General features: G+C 34.4%; 2 protein-coding genes across 6 annotated transcripts in view; one reads left to right on the top strand and one right to left on the bottom strand.

The window, feature by feature from the left end:
- The window catches only part of LOC113511787 (uncharacterized), a 45,487-nt gene extending 37,334 nt beyond the window's left edge, over positions 1-8,153 (top strand). For all 5 annotated transcript variants that reach the window (XM_052896053.1, XM_052896065.1, XM_052896049.1 and 2 more), the window contains 9 exons: positions 10-124; positions 1,868-1,984; positions 2,255-2,450; positions 2,846-3,011; positions 3,576-3,693; positions 4,810-4,930; positions 5,687-5,893; positions 6,420-6,507; positions 6,598-8,153. In XM_052896053.1, coding sequence (XP_052752013.1) covers positions 10-124; positions 1,868-1,984; positions 2,255-2,450; positions 2,846-3,011; positions 3,576-3,693; positions 4,810-4,930; positions 5,687-5,893; positions 6,420-6,507; positions 6,598-7,770 — 2,301 coding nt within the window. In that variant the 3' untranslated portion in view covers positions 7,771-8,153. The remainder of the gene's footprint in view (positions 1-9; positions 125-1,867; positions 1,985-2,254; positions 2,451-2,845; positions 3,012-3,575; positions 3,694-4,809; positions 4,931-5,686; positions 5,894-6,419; positions 6,508-6,597) is intronic.
- Positions 8,154-8,173: 20 nt separating this feature from the next.
- On the bottom strand, positions 8,174-16,432 carry LOC113511654 (ruvB-like helicase 1). The gene is made up of 10 exons (XM_026895330.3): positions 16,171-16,432; positions 14,917-15,045; positions 14,167-14,341; positions 13,410-13,612; positions 11,620-11,788; positions 11,395-11,486; positions 10,582-10,688; positions 10,129-10,231; positions 9,787-9,878; positions 8,174-9,315 (listed from the first exon to the last, which is right to left on the bottom strand). Exons 1-10 carry the CDS (start codon positions 16,309-16,311, stop codon positions 9,156-9,158), a joined length of 1,371 nt encoding a protein of 456 aa, XP_026751131.1. The 5' UTR covers positions 16,312-16,432; the 3' UTR covers positions 8,174-9,155.
- Positions 16,433-17,655: the final 1,223 nt, after the last annotated feature.

The raw sequence follows: 17,655 nt of genomic DNA, 5'->3' as shown, positions 1-17,655 counted from the left end.
ATTTCACAGGAGGAATGCAATGTAGTGTGCGTAGACTGGGAAGGCGGCGCGTCCATGCCCAATTACCTTCGAGCCGCCGCTAACACGCGACTCGTGGGCAAGCAGCTGGCAATGCTGCTACAAGGTAATCGATTCTTATATGTATATTAAACATTTTTTCCTTTTCACATAACATATATGTCTAGTTTTATGCTGCGGAAGACGAATTATTGATTTTTAAACAACTGTGTCGAGACAGTCGTTTAAAAATATTAAATCGTTGTTTTGTTTTCGCCAATTTTGAAACGATATCAATATTTATTTTTGTAATTTATACAGTTTACTATCATGTAGGTAGATCATTGAAATAGGAATCGGATCTATGTGAAATACAATCTTAATTAAATAGATTCTATAAAAGATCGTTAACCCTGTCTTACAATTATTTTATACTAGATTGTTAACAAACAAGCATACGGCCCGTTTGATAGCAAACGGGCTTACCATACCCTATGAACGCCTATAACACCAAGGATGTCACGCGCGCATTACGGACCCTTAATAAACCTTATAACGCCATTTTTAAAGAACCCCATGCTGTAGTCTCTGGGGAAAACCTCGGCAGGTTTTGCTGTAGGTATTATAGAAGTTGTATTGCAAAAAGCCTGCAAAATCTTATATAAGAATTAATTTACAATCGATATAATCCGCGCAGTCATAGGCACAATACACTGTATAAATATCGACTTTGATTCTCTGTCTGGTCAATTTACGAGGAAACGAATTTTTCTTCATTTGCCTAGGGCCTAGGCACATATATTATGCTCGTTTTCTTATCAGGATAACCTAATTAGTAATATTCACAGATAATGTTTTTATTATACGAGGTTTGTCCGGAAAGTACGTATAAAAGTTTTTTAAAAATTTTATTTTACAATTATTCAGGTAAATCAATTTTATCCCCTTCAAAGTACTCCCCCTGTGACATAATGCACTTGTGCCAACGCCGTTTCCACTGTGAGAAGGCTCCTTGAAAGTCCTCTGGTTGTAGGTTTCTCAGCTGCCCCGTCGTAGCTTTTTTTATCTCATTTATGTCCCCCAAATGCCGCCCCCGAAGTACCAATTTGGTTTTTGGGAACAAGAAGAAGTCACACGGGGCCAAATCCGGCGAATAGGGGGGTGTTCGGTCACCGTAATGGAATTTTTACTCAAAAACTCACGGACAACAAGAGAGGTGTGGGCAGGGGCATTGTCGTGGTGAAGAATCCAACGCCCCTCTCGCGCCAATTCTGGACGAACTCGTGCCACACGAGCTTTGAGGCGTCTGAGCACATCGACGTAGAATTTTCCATCAACTGTCTGGCCTGGAGGGACGAATTCTTGATGGACAATCCCCCGAACATCGAAAAAAACAATCAACATTGTCTTGACATTTGAGCGGGATTTTCTTGATTTTTTTGTTCGTGGTTCCCCGGATGTCTTCCACTCTTTGCTTTTCACGGCCATTCTTGCCGAGTTTCGAGAGAAACTTGATTACGACGCGCTGCTCTTCAACGGAAGCGGGCTCCATGCCGACGGGGTTTCGTTAAGAGGTAACTTCACAGATGGCGTGACAAGCCAGTTCGCACCGCACGGCGGTCAGACCAGAACTGAAGCATTGTTAGGGACATAAGGAAGGGGTCCTGCGCTTACCTGGCCTCCCCACTCCTCTTTCTCGCATTCCAGAACACTTTTATACGAACTTTCCGGACAGACCTCGTATATTAGACCATAATAATACCGACACATTGTGTTTGTATTGTACATAATTTTTTTGGTAACCTAATATATAGTACAAGACAATTATAATGATTGTATAGCACTTACAGCAAATGAATGTGTTTTACAGGTTTAGCAAAGCATATTGATCTACGATTCGAAGACGTTCATTTAATCGGGTTTAGTCTGGGCGCGCACGTCGCTGGCTTCGCAGGCTCTGAACTGCGAAACATAAGTCGCATTACAGGTATTGCGTATAGTTTTTATACTTATTTACTTTCTAATATGTACCTGAATATGTAATTGCAATTCAAACCCTGTAGTTATACGAGTAAGAAATACTTATTAGATAAATTTAAGATAGAACAAAATAGTAGTAAATATACTAATGTAGATATAAATAGATTCACTTATCTTGAAATTTCTGGTCCAAGAATATACCTTTCTACTCTTGGTTCCGATATCAAAATCAGTAAGGAAGAACCAATTTAAACCCCTTTGAACTTCTATATTTCAGGTCTAGACCCAGCAGGTCCGCTATTCGAGTTCCAGGATCCGCGAGCTCGGCTGGACCGCAGCGACGCCAAATTCGTAGACGTAATCCACTCGAACGGCGAAACCCTCATACTGGGCGGACTGGGTGCCGCGCAGCCGCTGGGTCACGTTGACTTCTATCCAAACGGCGGTAGAGTTCAACACGGCTGTTCTAACTTGTAAGTACAATTTTCTTCAAAAAAGCCTTACAAATATATCGTTGTATAAGCAATAATTTTTTTGGATGCTTCATTAAAGTGAACTAAATATTATGAAGTTGATTTCAGCAAATGAAACAAAAAATATATGGCGACTACCAAAACTCTTCGTTCTATGTTATATACCATAGGTATTAAATAATTTAGACTTGTTTTTATAATCGACTCTTTTAGCCTCTATATATTTCGTACCCTACATTTTTACCAATAATAAATCAATTTAGATAATTATGCAATCTAATAAACAATTTTAATTGTGTCTATTTTTGCAGAACAAACATGTTTTTATATAATTATTCACCAAGTCAGAATTAATGTTTTCGTAATTATGTATATAGTTAATGTTTTTCTTGAAGGTTCGTGGGCGCGGTGTCGGACCTAGTGCTGCCGTGGGCGGCGCCGTCTCCGGAGGGCCGCTCGTTGTGCAACCACCGCCGCGCCTACAAGTTCTTCACAGACTCAGTCTCACCTAAATGTCACTTCCCTGCCTTCCCTTGTGCTAATTACGACACTTTCTTAGAGGTAAATGTGTTTAAAATAAAAACTATAGATTGTTAAATGTGGTAAACACTTAACAATCTACTGGTAGGTACCGGATAATTCGTAATAAGTTTTAATAAACTTGTCAAATCTAAATTAAATCTATAGGATTTACTCTCGTGTTAATCTCATACCAATTTTAACAATAAGTATATTGATCAGACGACAAAAAGAAGGTTCTTAATTCGGTTATTTTTTTTTCATTTTATGTTTGTTACCTCATAACTCCGTCAGTTATAAATATCTTTTTTTATTTGAAAGGATATACTTACAGATTGGTCTCATTGAAATTTTACCAAAATCGGTTTAGTGGTTTAGTTTAGAAATGAAAACAACTGGTTTTGTCACAATTGAAGTATTTTTTAGAACACATAATAGCTTTTAATGAGACTTAAAAGTTGTCTGTTTATCAACTTTAGATTTGCCATCTATTTCTACTGTAAAGCAGCTGTACTTACATGGCTGTGGTTCGATTTGAACAGTAGGATATGACATTAAAATTGTTACATTCTAAGTTGCATAAAAAACTTAACCGTGTTTACACAGGGTCGTTGCTTCCCGTGCGATTCGCAACGTCGTTGCGGCAACATGGGCTACTACGCGGACCGCTCACTAGGACGCGGCCAACTTTATTTACTTACTAGGGAAGAGGAACCATTTTGTGGTAACTATACTATGATTATATTATTTTTGTATTAGTAAAAATATTGATTATATTATACTATTTTTTACACGAAACTTCGTCCTTGACCGGGATATATTTAGTGACCTGGATAAAAAGTAGTCTGTATCCTTCTGCATTCCATACAATATACCAAATTTCATAGTGATCGATTAAGCCATTAAGGTGCTACAATGTAACAAACAAACAAACTCACTTTTATGATATTAGTAAAGGACGTTTATTATACATATTGAAAAAAATATATATCTACCAAACACGAATTTTTTTACACAACTTGAAATGTAAAACAAGCTTCGGCTTGTTTTTAGAGACGGTTTCCCCTTTCGATGGCGTGAAATGTCAGCGTATTCCCAATCCAAGTGGCATTAAAAATTATCCACGGCTAAAACCTAGATAATCTCCCAATACAAACATATATTTGTATTAGCAGTTTCCCGCGGCGTTAGCCCGCTTCTTTGTATTTAATCGTCTATCATTCCCATTGGAACCCTTCGTGAATCCGGTCTTATATTGTATTATATATTTAAATGATAATTACACACCTAATACCTTCATAAAGTTTCAGCCAATTCAACTGATCGGTTATTTTTTAGCATTTTATATGTGATTCTTTAGATTGATATATTTTTTTTATTTATAAACCGATTGAAATAAAACAAATACTAAATGTTAATGGAGCAAACCGCAATGCACTATCGAAAATCGCCTTCAAATCAGTTAAGCTCGTTTCTGAGATTAGCGTACACAAACGTACAGACAACCACACAGACAAATCATCATTGTTTTGGCTTCTATTGCGTTCATAAAGCAAATAATCATATTTTTATATATTTTTATTGTCTTTCTTATATATTTTTCATTACAGACAGCGATCAGTTACGATATTATTATATGTACTGATTGTCCTATTTATTGGATGAATGAATGAGTAAACTTTATTTGCATTATACAGTATAGGGAATAAGCAAGACAATTTACAAACACAACGATATAATTGTATAAGTACAGTAAGGCGGTCTTATTGCTGAGAGCAATCTTTTCAAAGCAACCTTAATATTATTATTGTGTATAATTTGAATTTATCGTTTGACCCAGCGCACCAATATTACGTATCGGTATGGGCGGGCAGCGAGACCGGCGAGAAGGTGAACTACGGCCGGGTGACGCTCACGCTGCACGGGGATACAGGCCTCAACGAGTCGTTCCCTATGACCAAGTATGTAAAAATGTGTTCATCTCTTAATAATTCCACGAATTAATTTGTGCATGTTAGCTATGTTCATCACTCATCAATGAAGTGAATGAAAGTAAACCACAACATTGTATGCGTCACATTATGTATGACCCCGAAGTGTAGGTTGTTTCAATCAAAATAATTCAGCAACTCTTATGAACCTAAAATAATTTAGACGTGTAATCCTATCTGAACAGTTACCTACATCGACGAAAACAATATTTAGAGAGAATCGTACACTAAATAGTAGGGATGTAGCTATTACATTAACCATAGAGGTGTTTTATCAAGCAGATACAAAATTGTGCCACCTAGATAATTGGATATTCCATGAAAAAACTATTTGTACTGAGGACTAACGGTACAACGGACATTAGCAACAAGAACACGTTCACGTCAACGTTCACGTCTTGGAAATTGTCACAATTAATCGTTATCACGATAAGCCAACTTTTTATTTTTAATAGATGATAATGAAATTGTAACCTCGCCTGCACTATCGGTATACACTGGCGGGGCACCAGTGAGGGATGATAGATAAGTATGAAAGGTCAGTTAGCCCATCGTGACGAATGCAAGAAGTATTAATCACAATGGTTTCCAGGGGGAACCGCGTAGAGGTTGACCGGACAGGGGTTGCTAGCAATGGGGCCATTAGTCTACATTACTAACAATCCCTTTCCCTCCTCGATGAGCCAACTGTCCCGACTTTACCCTCACTGGTAACGTGTATTCCAGGCGCGAGGAGAGGAGCGCCAGCGGCGCTGGAGGTACGGGCGCGGGCGTATCGCACGCTCGGTTTACGCGCGTACTGGTGCCGCACCCCGCGCTGGGCGTGCCGCTGCGAGCGTCCATACATTACGCCGCTTACTCGGGCTGGCTCAGCGCTGGCGCCAACGCCATACTGCTCGACAAGCTACTCATTGCCGACAGCTTCGCCAAGACGTAACTTTACATATTTTTATAGTTTTAATGTAGTGCCAGTTCTATATGCTAACATCTGAATCATGATAGCATTATATATAGTTCAAATATCTGTTTCGTAATTTTAAAATAAACTCCTAGTTTTATATAGCTGCTTTCCTTTCTATGGATTTTAATGTAGATCTCAAAAGGCACATGATATCAAATTCAAAATAACTTATAAAGATACCAGTTCTTGAACGAACATTATAATTTATTTTACGCTAAAATAGCTATATATGCATACTGAAACTAGGTATTTTTTAAAAGTATGGCTTTAGCTTAGATAATTTTGTATAAAGATGATTAATTTCGTTCTATTCTCAGAAACTTGGCTCTTTAAGTACGAATATGTCCATAACAATCCATTAACGCCCCACTGCTGAATATTAGTCTCTCTTCAAAGAAAGATGTCACTATACTGGTCAATCGATTTAACTTTAGTCGCCTCTTAATATTCTAGAAATAAAAAGAACGTGGTGATGATTTTAGTGACTTTTTTCCACAGATCCTCATTCTGTAAAAAAGGAATGCTCCTTCATTCTGACGAGTCTATCGAACTACCGCTCTATCCAGGAGATTGCCAAATACAAGAGGTGAGAATGTGATTCACACATAACATTAACTATTTATTCCCATATTACCTATACCATGAATTGCATATAATTATATATTGTTTGTTTTAGGACGTCGACTCATCCAACGTGACAGGTAGTGACATTATTCAAGAGAATATAACAAGCAAAGCAGTAATAGACCCTCTCGACAATGAGCTGCCGGAAGATATACCACAGAGGCCTTTCGCCCTAGTCGATACTTACGAATTCACTGGCGAAGCTGACAGCGGTCGGGCCTTCGGGATGACCAACACAAAAATTGCTGCGAGTGGACTCGTCGAAATCGCCGAGCCAGTTTTAAAGCCGCGACCCCGTAAAACACCACGACAGAGAGCAGATTCCACCGACGACTTTCCTGAAATATCGGAGCCTCTGCTGAGAGCGACCCAATCTCCCCGGCCGATTACTCCCCAACCCCCGTTAAGAAAAGGAAAGAACTACGACATGTCCACAACCCCAACTTACGAAGCTATGCCGTTAGGCGACGCAGCTGAGAAGGAAGAATCCAGTTTCGCTGTTCAGTTTCTCCCAGCCCGACTAGCGTCGTTTATTTCGAGGGCTGAACGGTACGCACGCGATACTCTCTTGCCATTGGTTTCAGCATATGCTCCTCGATTGCCCATTTTTGGACCTAGAGAAGTGCCCAAACCGACTGCGAGGTACATACCTATGGAGGACTTGAACGTTACAAGTTCGGTACCTGTACCGACTCCTACATTGGAAATGAAAATAGAATCGCTCCGAGCAGTAGGACCACCTGGAGAAAAAAGGAATATCGAGTCCCCTGAGGATCCAGATGTTCCTATGGTGATATCAACTACGACTACAACCACTACTACTACTACTACAACACCGTTAACGACAACTATAGAACTTCGAGCGGCTCCAACGGAAATGTTAAAGGTGGTGAATGGGCCTGTTGCGTCAACTAGCACTGCTTTACCACCAATAGCTTTGAGAAGTGAGGGTGAGAAAATTGTAATAGTATACCCGAGCAACGCTAGGGACGAACGGAAAATCCGATCGCATTCATACCCAGAGGAGTTGCAATTCGAAGCGTTATACCAGCACACCGCATCACCATCAGCGGTGAGGGTGGATCTGCCTACATTCAGTCCGCCCACGACGACAGCTGCGCCTACTTCCACGCCAGCTAAACACGCCTCTGATTCTAGATATATACCAGTACCATATCAGAAGTCCGATGATAAATTAAAAGAATCAGATTCTTACCCTACATGAAAGATTATTAGAGATTTTATTAGCTTTTTTTTCGAATTTCCATTTTGCATGGTGTAAATAAAGCAAAGATGATCATATAAGTAAATTACAGATTACTCTTATATTTAACATACATTTAACTATGCTTCTGTGATCTGTAGTAGTTATTTCGATGTTGCATCATTAATGAGTAGTAAAAAAATATATTAGTAAATTATTCTCCGTCCAGGCCGTCCAGTGTACAGATACCTAAGTCGTAACGTTGGTAATTTTTAAAACTAATGTTGTGTAAATAAATTTAGTTTTTAAATAAATTTAGGATAGGATATAAATTTTGTAAAATAAAATATTTATTATGTCATATTCTTATTTATTTATTAACTTAACACGTTTTTCGGCACAAATCAATTCGCTTGAAACGGAATGCTCTGCATAATATAAAAACCTTAAGAAATACATTTTAGGACAACAAAATTAATAACATAGTACCTACAAATTATAATCCGTTTATCCTAAAGTAGGTACTCTGTGACAAAGTAAAAATAAGTATAATCTATTTTTGAAACTTAGGATATTAAGTAAATAATAATGGCATCTTGTTATCTAAATGACATTGCATAAAATAAACATATTATTGAATAAAAATATTTGTAATATGCTAACTGGTTATGTTGTTTGTTTGTATTTGTTTTAAATAATCAATTTCAAAAAAAGCCATGTCAAGATTATAGATGTCGAGATATACTATGACAAAGTATGAAAAATAGATTATAGGCATTTAATACACATTACATTAAACCTATTAAGGTCGACAAAGATTTTCCTTCCAAATTACAGATTCCTTTAGTATGGCGTGGCTTAAGAAATCAAAGAGGTGTAGATGATTAGTAAAAACTGTCCACATACACATGTTCATGAAGAAAATTTCATGAATAAAAAACTAAGAGTAAACGTGATTAAAAAAGAAAGGATCACACGAACACCTCTGACAGGGTGATGAGCGGACGGTCGCCGTGCTTTAAGGCCTTTAACTTATATACTTGCTACTGCAACATCAGCGCATGCGCATGTTAACAGACCTCTGTTTAGAATATTGATAATAACCTACATATAACATGTAAACACAGTGTGTTACTTTATTATGTTTTGAGTAGGAAATCTGTTAAATGGTTTATAGAGCTCTATGATGAAATATATATCTATAATAAAATAATATAATAATATTAACGAAGATTTAGTTCAGTTGATTTAAAACAAGCTATCCGGCTCGAAGGATCATTTTCTAAACATTATACTATAATATCTATAAAATGTATAATAAAGAAGTAGCGAACTGTATTTACGAATTATAGTTAGGTTAGTAACAAAAAGAGGTAGGTGGGTGTGTACAAGACCAGAACGCGAGTCTATTTCATGTACTTGTCAGAATGCTGCGTGAGGATGCGGGCAGAGGATTTGGCGTCAAGGAAGAGCTCGTGCACAGACTGTACATGAGGTGTACCCACACAGCTCGTACCGCCTGCTCGAGCCGCTAACGCCGCTGGTGATAATAATTGTGCCGCATACCTGCGCATAAAAATGTTACATCGTCATTCTCCGCCATCATTAACTGAATAAACCACATATGTCCCGAATCACCTGCTATATGTTAAATAAAATAAAATATCAATTTGGGATAAAGTTATATGACTAGGATGAGATAAAGAAGTGAAGTATGACAAAAGTATTCCACCATATCCATAGAGTTATTGAAGGTGAAAATTACCATAATTCATTATCACTTTTAGTAATGTAAAATTTTGTATAAACTTGCTCAAATGACTTATGAACTTTTATGTCTAATTCACTAAAAAATCATAAATCATGTTAAATCTCGTATCTTAAAAACCATAAATTATGCAAAGAGAATGTCTAAAAGTTTATCATAAATGTAAACTAGGCATCTAAATTTATCTGGAAAGATCTTTATTTAACATTGCGTATAACTATTACTCTCTTTGCTTTCATATTTGTATTAATTAAATTAGCGTTACTTACCTCAAAGTACTGTTGGCGCCGATTTCAGCTAGGGCAGCCAATGCTTCATCATCTATGGCTATTCCTTCAGTTGTCGCACGTAATTTTAATATCTACAAACAAACATTAATTTCTTCTTGTATACATGAAAAATTATTGTTGATAAAATATCAACAAAAATTTTACAAAATCATTATATCTAGTTTATTACCAAAGGGTATTAACAATTCTAAATCTAATTATAGTATTCATGAAACTAAACAATTATACCCAAAGAATTTGATAGTCATTTCAATCATTTGTTTGGGTATAGTATAAATATTTATTAAATGCATGAGAAACACAATAACAAATTTAACAAACCTGTAATAATTCCGTCTTGTTGTATGGTAGCGTACGTATAATTAGTAGTCTATCTAAAAGATCTAATGGGATTCCATGAGGAGAAACAATATCTTCTGTGCCTCTGAAATAAAATTATTGTAATCAGAAATATTATTTCTGCATAGGTATTTATAGGTATTGTTATCTAGAATAATATATATATATATATATATATATATATATATATATATATATATATATATATATATATATATATATATATATATCATATATATTTATAATAATCATCGTTATAATAATCCATTCAACTTTCCACTGATGGGCATAGATATTAGCATGTTGGCCAGAAGTGTTGATTTAGAGTTTTTACTTTGAATTTTCGTTTCTACTAGTGTGTTTAGTCCCTGTAGTTGCCACAAATGTCATAAAGTTTTAGATAATGTGATACCTGATGAAAACATAAGTACATACCTTATTTGACAACGGCCTCTATTGGTTGCGAAAATTACTATTGGCGCTATAGCAGACTCCAAAGCACGATGTAGATATGTGAATGTCTCTATGTCTAACATGTGCACCTGTAACAGATGACGATCATGATGATTTCTTTTAATGGATAAAAGTATTTCTTTACAGTACAGTGAATAATAATGGCAAAGTGCGTCAGCCCACCTGAAAGAAAGTAGCAACACCATCCTATAGACATAACAGGGAGACTTTGTACAAAAGTCGCTTGCTTGGATACCTCTGTCCCATTCGTGTTTCAACCGTGAAGAAGTTGTGTTTGCATGGCTGTGTTTCGGTTTGAAGGGTGGGATACAGCGTGAATTTACTGGGTACAGAGGAATAACACCTGAGTCCTCAGGAATAGCAACTCATGGGGGGGATCATGGGCGAAACAGTATACTCTGTTATATCCATGGTACTGCTCATGTCTATAGGCGACGGTTACCACTTTCCATCAAATGAGCCATCAGCTTGTTTGCCATTCTAAGTTGTATAAAAATAAAAAATAAATAACAAAATATTAATAATAGACTGCCAACTCATTCTGCGTTTTTATACTATTTAAGAATAAAAAGTAATGTCTGTCATTTTAAAGAATACAGCAGTTAATAAACACAGAACACACATTTCATACCCAAGTAAGCAAAATTTCAAAATATTTTTATTTTATATATTTTTTTATTTATTTTGAAATTACCTAGTTTTTGGGAGGTACCAGAGACATAATATAATGTCATAAATGAAAATGTTAGTGTCTTATAAAATGGTTATACTAACCTCATCAATGAATAACACTCCAGGCACCAATTCTGCAATACCTTGATCTATATATTTGTTCACTACTTTATTAATTTCTTTTCTTAATTTATCTGCAATAAACAAAAATATTCTGCGTTAATCTTAATTTTCAAAATATGTACTAGTACAATTTTTATGAATGTACAATTTGTAATTATTTAATGGCATTATAAATAAATACACACAAACATAAGATTGACGAACCTGTGATCTCAGTCTTCTTTGGCTTCATTAGTTGACCCATCATGGACATGATGTCATGTCCACCTTGCGGTTTTGCATTAGCACAATCTAGATCATGCAATGTTACATCTTGAACAACCTCTTTCTTCTTGTGAACATCGCCTTTTGGCAGTGGAACATATTCTTCAGCCTGTAAAATATTAAATCACTTAAGAATCAGTATAAATATCTCTAAACAGAATATTATTTCTTAATATTATTTTAATTTTCTAATGATGACTATTTATGTATAACGGGAATTTTAGGCACTTACTATATTTGTTGTTTCCAATAATTTTTGGACTTCATCCAGAAATGGATGAAGTCAAAAAAATTTATGGGACGAAGATTAGGATGAGGATGATGCTTTACAATCGAAATAATTGTCGAAAACGACAAACAGTAAGTTCATAAAATTTGCGTTACACATAATTAAGTCTAAAAATTAGAAAAACTAATTGATTTTGTACTTCAGTTTTATCGAACTAAGCGGGCATAGTCTTATAGCGCCACTACAGTAAGTATATTAGTATATACATAACTTAAATTATGGGTCTATTTCAAAATGCCTCATCAAAATCAGTTTGTTGAGATGTTTGTTACTCAATCATATACACATTAGAAAGATAAACCATGACTAACACAAATATTAATTTTTATCAGAATCCATTCAGGTAAAGTATGACAGTTACTAAAAATAAAACATTAAAGGTATATTATACACTAGCGATCCAACCAGGCTTCGCACGAGTAGACAGAATTTTAGAAAATCAATACATATAATAAAATAGAAGTTTCACTTAAGTGATTGGTTATTTTATAGGATTTTATATGTCATTCTTTAAATTGATATAACTTTTTTGTTTATGAACTGATTGAAATAAAATAAACACTAAATGTTAAGTGGAGCAAACTGCAATGCCATGCAAAATGGGTGAAAACTGCATTCAAATTGTGTTCGCAACATTATAATTTCTTTAAATAAAAATGTATAGTTTATAGCGATATTTTATAGTTATCTTTGTTAGCATAGGTTGTTAGTTTTTAATCATTTAAATTGTTAATTTTATATAGACTTTATATGATGTATCTATAGCTTGTAAGTGGAATAAAGCATATTTTTGTATCGAGTCCTCATTACCCACAAATAGAAATAAGAAAAAGATTGTAAAATAATAGTAATATTGGAAATTATAATAAATAAATAGACGCCAAATGGTGCCGCTCTGAAAGGTCACGCGTCCCTCTCACACTCGCCCCATCCCGCTCGCACAGACTCACCAATGTGAGTTAGTACACGATATCGTGCGACCGGGCGGGTATAAAGATAGGCCGCCTACCGTCGAGCGGCATTGCACTCCCCATCCGATAAAGGAAATAGGAGAAACTCTTCAGAACGGAACCGGGAGCTTCAAGAAAGGAATACTATCATTTCTCTCCAGCCTGATCCAGCACCCTACAGTCCACACTCACCGTACGGATCAAGCTGCACCATACAAATTGGTTAAGATGTTTCTGAGATTAGCGTTCACAAACAGACAAAAATTGTAAAAATCATTGTTTTGGATTCTACTGCGTTCATAAAGCCTTCCTATAATAGTTTTTCTTATATACCTTCCATGTACAGATGTGTTGATTGATAGATAGCGTAAAAAAATCTCTATATACCTTTAAAATAGCCATTGGACTAACATCATGTCTCATACTCTAGACACAGGCATCATATAATGTTTACTTCATTATTCACTATGTTATAAACAGTATAAATTTACCTCAAGATCAAATTCTGTGGCAAATGTATCACTCCTGCCTTGTCTTTTGACTGCTCCTGAATTGGCTTCAATATAAATAACATCTCCGACCTCCACCTTCTCTTTCTGTAGAGATTCATAAATAGTTGGATCCAACTTTAATTGTTTTGTACCCTTAGCTGTTTTGAGACCAATAATGACATGGGATACAGTTTTTCCATAGCCTGAAAAAAAATATTGATCATGATATAATTATAATGAACTTACATAGCTTAAAGGTTTAATAATACAAAAATTTAATGTTTCTTAGTAAGCAATTTTTTTTTTATTTAATTGGAATAAAATATGGAATTGTTTTTAGAAAAAGAAAAATATGTAATTTTGATATGACAATATCAATCAGCTTAGATAACTAGGTGTCTTTAGCTCATAATGATAAATTAAAAAATATGTTATTAATGACATAGAAATACAAAGTTGTCAGATAAAGAAACAGGTATTCATTACATTTTTTTTTTGCTGTCATCATTCGTAATGTCACACATGGCCACCACAGAATATCAACACTGTAGTAATTAATTTTTTTATTAATAATTAATATAACTCTTTTTGTTGTTGGCAATAAATGTTTTCTTTCTTTTTTTCTTTCATATGCATGTTCATTAGACAAATTACGAAAATGAATGGAACAAGAAAATTATTGAAACGGAAGGTTCTTGTACATGGTTTTCCTTGTTATATTTTTTAATAGTATGAAGATAGAAATAAATTTCCTTACCTCCAGCTGGATTCTCTGTCTCAACAGGTGTGAGTTCTGTTACTTCACCCTCATACACTTCCTTGGTCTCACGAATCCGCAATCCAATGGCGCGACGGAAATTCTCCATCAACACTTCGGTTTTCTTTATTTCTGTACTGTACACTTCACTACCAACCATAGGACAGAATGGTACCTAACAAACAAATGAATGGAACATATGTAACAATTTTTTTACTTTAATCTATGTAGTAAATTCTCTAGTATGTTTATAGCACCACTATCCATTACACAGATAGACTATGCATTATGCAAATGAAGGATTGACTATATTGCTACCCCTTAACACTTGTATATTTGGGGTACGGAAGTATATTACCTATATTCTTAAAAACAAACTTTTAAAAAGCTACTTATAAAAAAAAAGATTAAACTAAAACCAAAAAGCAATAAATAAACTAATATAAGACATAATTTATAGGACAAAATTTGTTTGCAGTTGGTGCCAATCGATGCACTATATTGTTTATAGATTTATATAGTTTGACAGTTGCTAAGAGTTTTTTAAGTGTTATTTTTTAGTATTAGACATCAGTGTATTATATAATGTTGTTGATTGTCTGTGACATGAGCCTCTAACTTGTTTGACATTCTGAGATGTATAAAAAGAATGAAAAGAACAGAAATACAAACAAAATATTTAGTTCTCTTATAAAACACTCAATTCTAGTCTAATTATGTTATAAAAGTAATTATTTTTTTAATACTTACTTTATTACCTAATTCTTGAGCTATTGCTAAAGCAATAGCAGTTTTGCCTGTACCTGGTGGACCTGCCAACAGCAAGGCACGGCCTGCCATTTTCTTGCTCCTAATCATATCCACTACAACACCAGCAGCCTAGAAATAAATCAATGTAAAGTCAGTTAGCTGGTAGATAACACCATATGGTGTATTTTCTTTCATAACTTACTATGCTAATTTACCTAACTGTCTCATCCTCACTATTTGATACAAGTGACATGATACTCAAAGTAAAAGAAGTATGCAGTACAAATTATTGTTCCTTTCATTATATTTAATATGCAATTATACCTACAAATTGACAGAGCCCAAGGTGAGTCACTTTTGAGGTACTTCTTGATTTCTTTTTTCAATTATTTATTTATACATATCATCATATGGTTTTAAACCTACCTTTCATACTGTAGTTGTCTAGGTTTATTATATATAACTCATAACATAGCATATATCCAATTATGTCTTATCTCTTTTTTTATACCACATAGTTGACAAACAAGCATAGACCTTTATATTTATTTACCTCTATATAACCAATTACTTCAATATAGCTGCAGCACCATTTTATACCCAGATACAACTACATTTTCCACATTTCATGAAGCAGTTGACAGGTGATTTAATTAGCTTTTATTGGCACAAATAACAGTATTAGGTGAGATTTTTTAAATTAAAAAACAATAATCATAATTTAAAATATCTCATAAATTTTTTGTTGACTGATTATAAGGTGTCAGTGCCATGCTAAAAAATGTAGTTTATAACTGAACTGCATATAAACATTGTCCATGAAAAATTTCTACCAAATTTTCATGGAAATCAGTGAACTATTAATATATAGATGTCGCGATAGAATTATTTGCTAATTTGTAGTTAAATTATTTATTTCCATTTATTATTGAATACCAAAGTAAAGATATTCTTAGTTTGGTCCCTAAAATCATGACTTAATTTTTTATCAAGTGCATTAGTTAGGTGTTACCGCTCCTAAAGGTATCCACTGACAGTTATTTGCCACTCTTAATAGTTCAATATGCAGATATAATGATTTTAATACTATTGACAAAACAGTCCATAGCTACACAAAATTTATAACCTAAAAGTACAAAAAATAAAATATTCTAATAATGCCATAAACAGTTCGAAAATCATTATAATACATGTTTGTTATAAAATAGACACTACTATAGACTATTTTAAAGCGTTATAATCTCATATACATACTTCTCTAGCGGTTTCTTGACCCACGAGACCGGCTGCCATTTGTATAGGGATTCCATTTTCATCCAACCCTAAACCTTTTATGTGGCTGTGAGCAGAGATTCTTTGTGTTTTCGCTGTACTTTTAACCTCCTCTATTTTCATTTTGAAAAAATTCTATTTCTTCTCAGTAAATTAGTATATTAAGTTTATTGTAACAAAATGCAATCAAAAAACTGTTTTCCTTTTTAGTATAACACAGAGTATATAATGCTTTTTTTTTAGTATGTTTGTTCCGTTGTGGAACAGGCTAAGGCTAAGACCATGCTGCCTAGTCTTCAATATGATAATTTGTCTGGAATTTCATACATAATGCTATATTACACAAAAAAACCTACAGATAACAAACCACAGATTACAGAGACTATGTTTAAAGAAAGAAGGCATCAAAGAAGGCACAAAATAATATATATAGGTTAATATATCCACAGAATAAATAATCATTGTTTAAAAATCAGCACTACCCTTATGATAACGAAATTAGAAAAATAATGTATATACCCATCTTAAAGTATTAACAAAATAGGTAAATGAAGATTCAAAATGTTATAATCCTATTCATAACATGCCTCTAACAAAAAATGCCGTAGTTATGTATTATAAAAATATTGTTACATTATATCTATTTCATAGTGTCTAATATACAAATTCAGTAAATTGCAAATATTTTTTGTTCAATGTTTTATCAGCAAATTTGAACTATGTCTATTTTTAAAAAATGTGAAATATTTACCAGAGGTTAAAATCAGAGAGAGTTAAAATAGCTTTAAGTGCATTTTTAATCCCCCCACCCCTAACTATCAAATTGCCCCCTTGTGGCGCATGGGCCCCACGGTAGGAAACACTGCTTTAGCAAAAACCCAAGAACAAGGAAGTACATGTTTTTAGATTATAGAGACTATGTCAAAAGAATATATAATCTATATGTACTCTTTGGACATAGTCTCTTTAATCTATGATCTGAAAAGTTTGAAATGGTTTTAGATTTGATAAAATACTACTTTGGTTTTTAATAAAAATTCGAAATTGTTCATAAGAAACTTGTAATGCCAGTTTCAATAAACCACTGATGATAATATAATTTCTAAGTTTATTATGTTTAAACATTTGGGTAAAGTAGGCAGTACTACGACGTTATGTAGTATATATACTATGTATCGAATTTCAATACATATATATCGAAACTATATAATTAGATATTACTTTATTTCACGCATAACCACTCTGTAATCAACTTCCAGCAGCAGTATTTCCGAACCGAAACGACATCATAACCTTCAAGAAAAGAGCATATTTCTTTTTAAAAGGCCGGCAGCACACCTACTGTGCCGTTGGTGTTGTGGGTGATCATGGGCGGCGGTAATCATTTACCATCAGGTGAGCCGCATGCTCGTTTGTCTCCTGTGTTGTAAAAAAAAAAACTTTTTCTTTATACAGGAACAAAAAAGA

The sequence above is a fragment of the Galleria mellonella genome, unplaced genomic scaffold (genome assembly GCF_026898425.1).
Source record: "Galleria mellonella isolate WM207_F2 unplaced genomic scaffold, CSIRO_AGI_GalMel_v1 utg117, whole genome shotgun sequence".
Taxonomy (NCBI): domain Eukaryota; kingdom Metazoa; phylum Arthropoda; class Insecta; order Lepidoptera; family Pyralidae; genus Galleria; species Galleria mellonella.
This window is presented reverse-complemented; position numbering and strand designations above follow the sequence as displayed.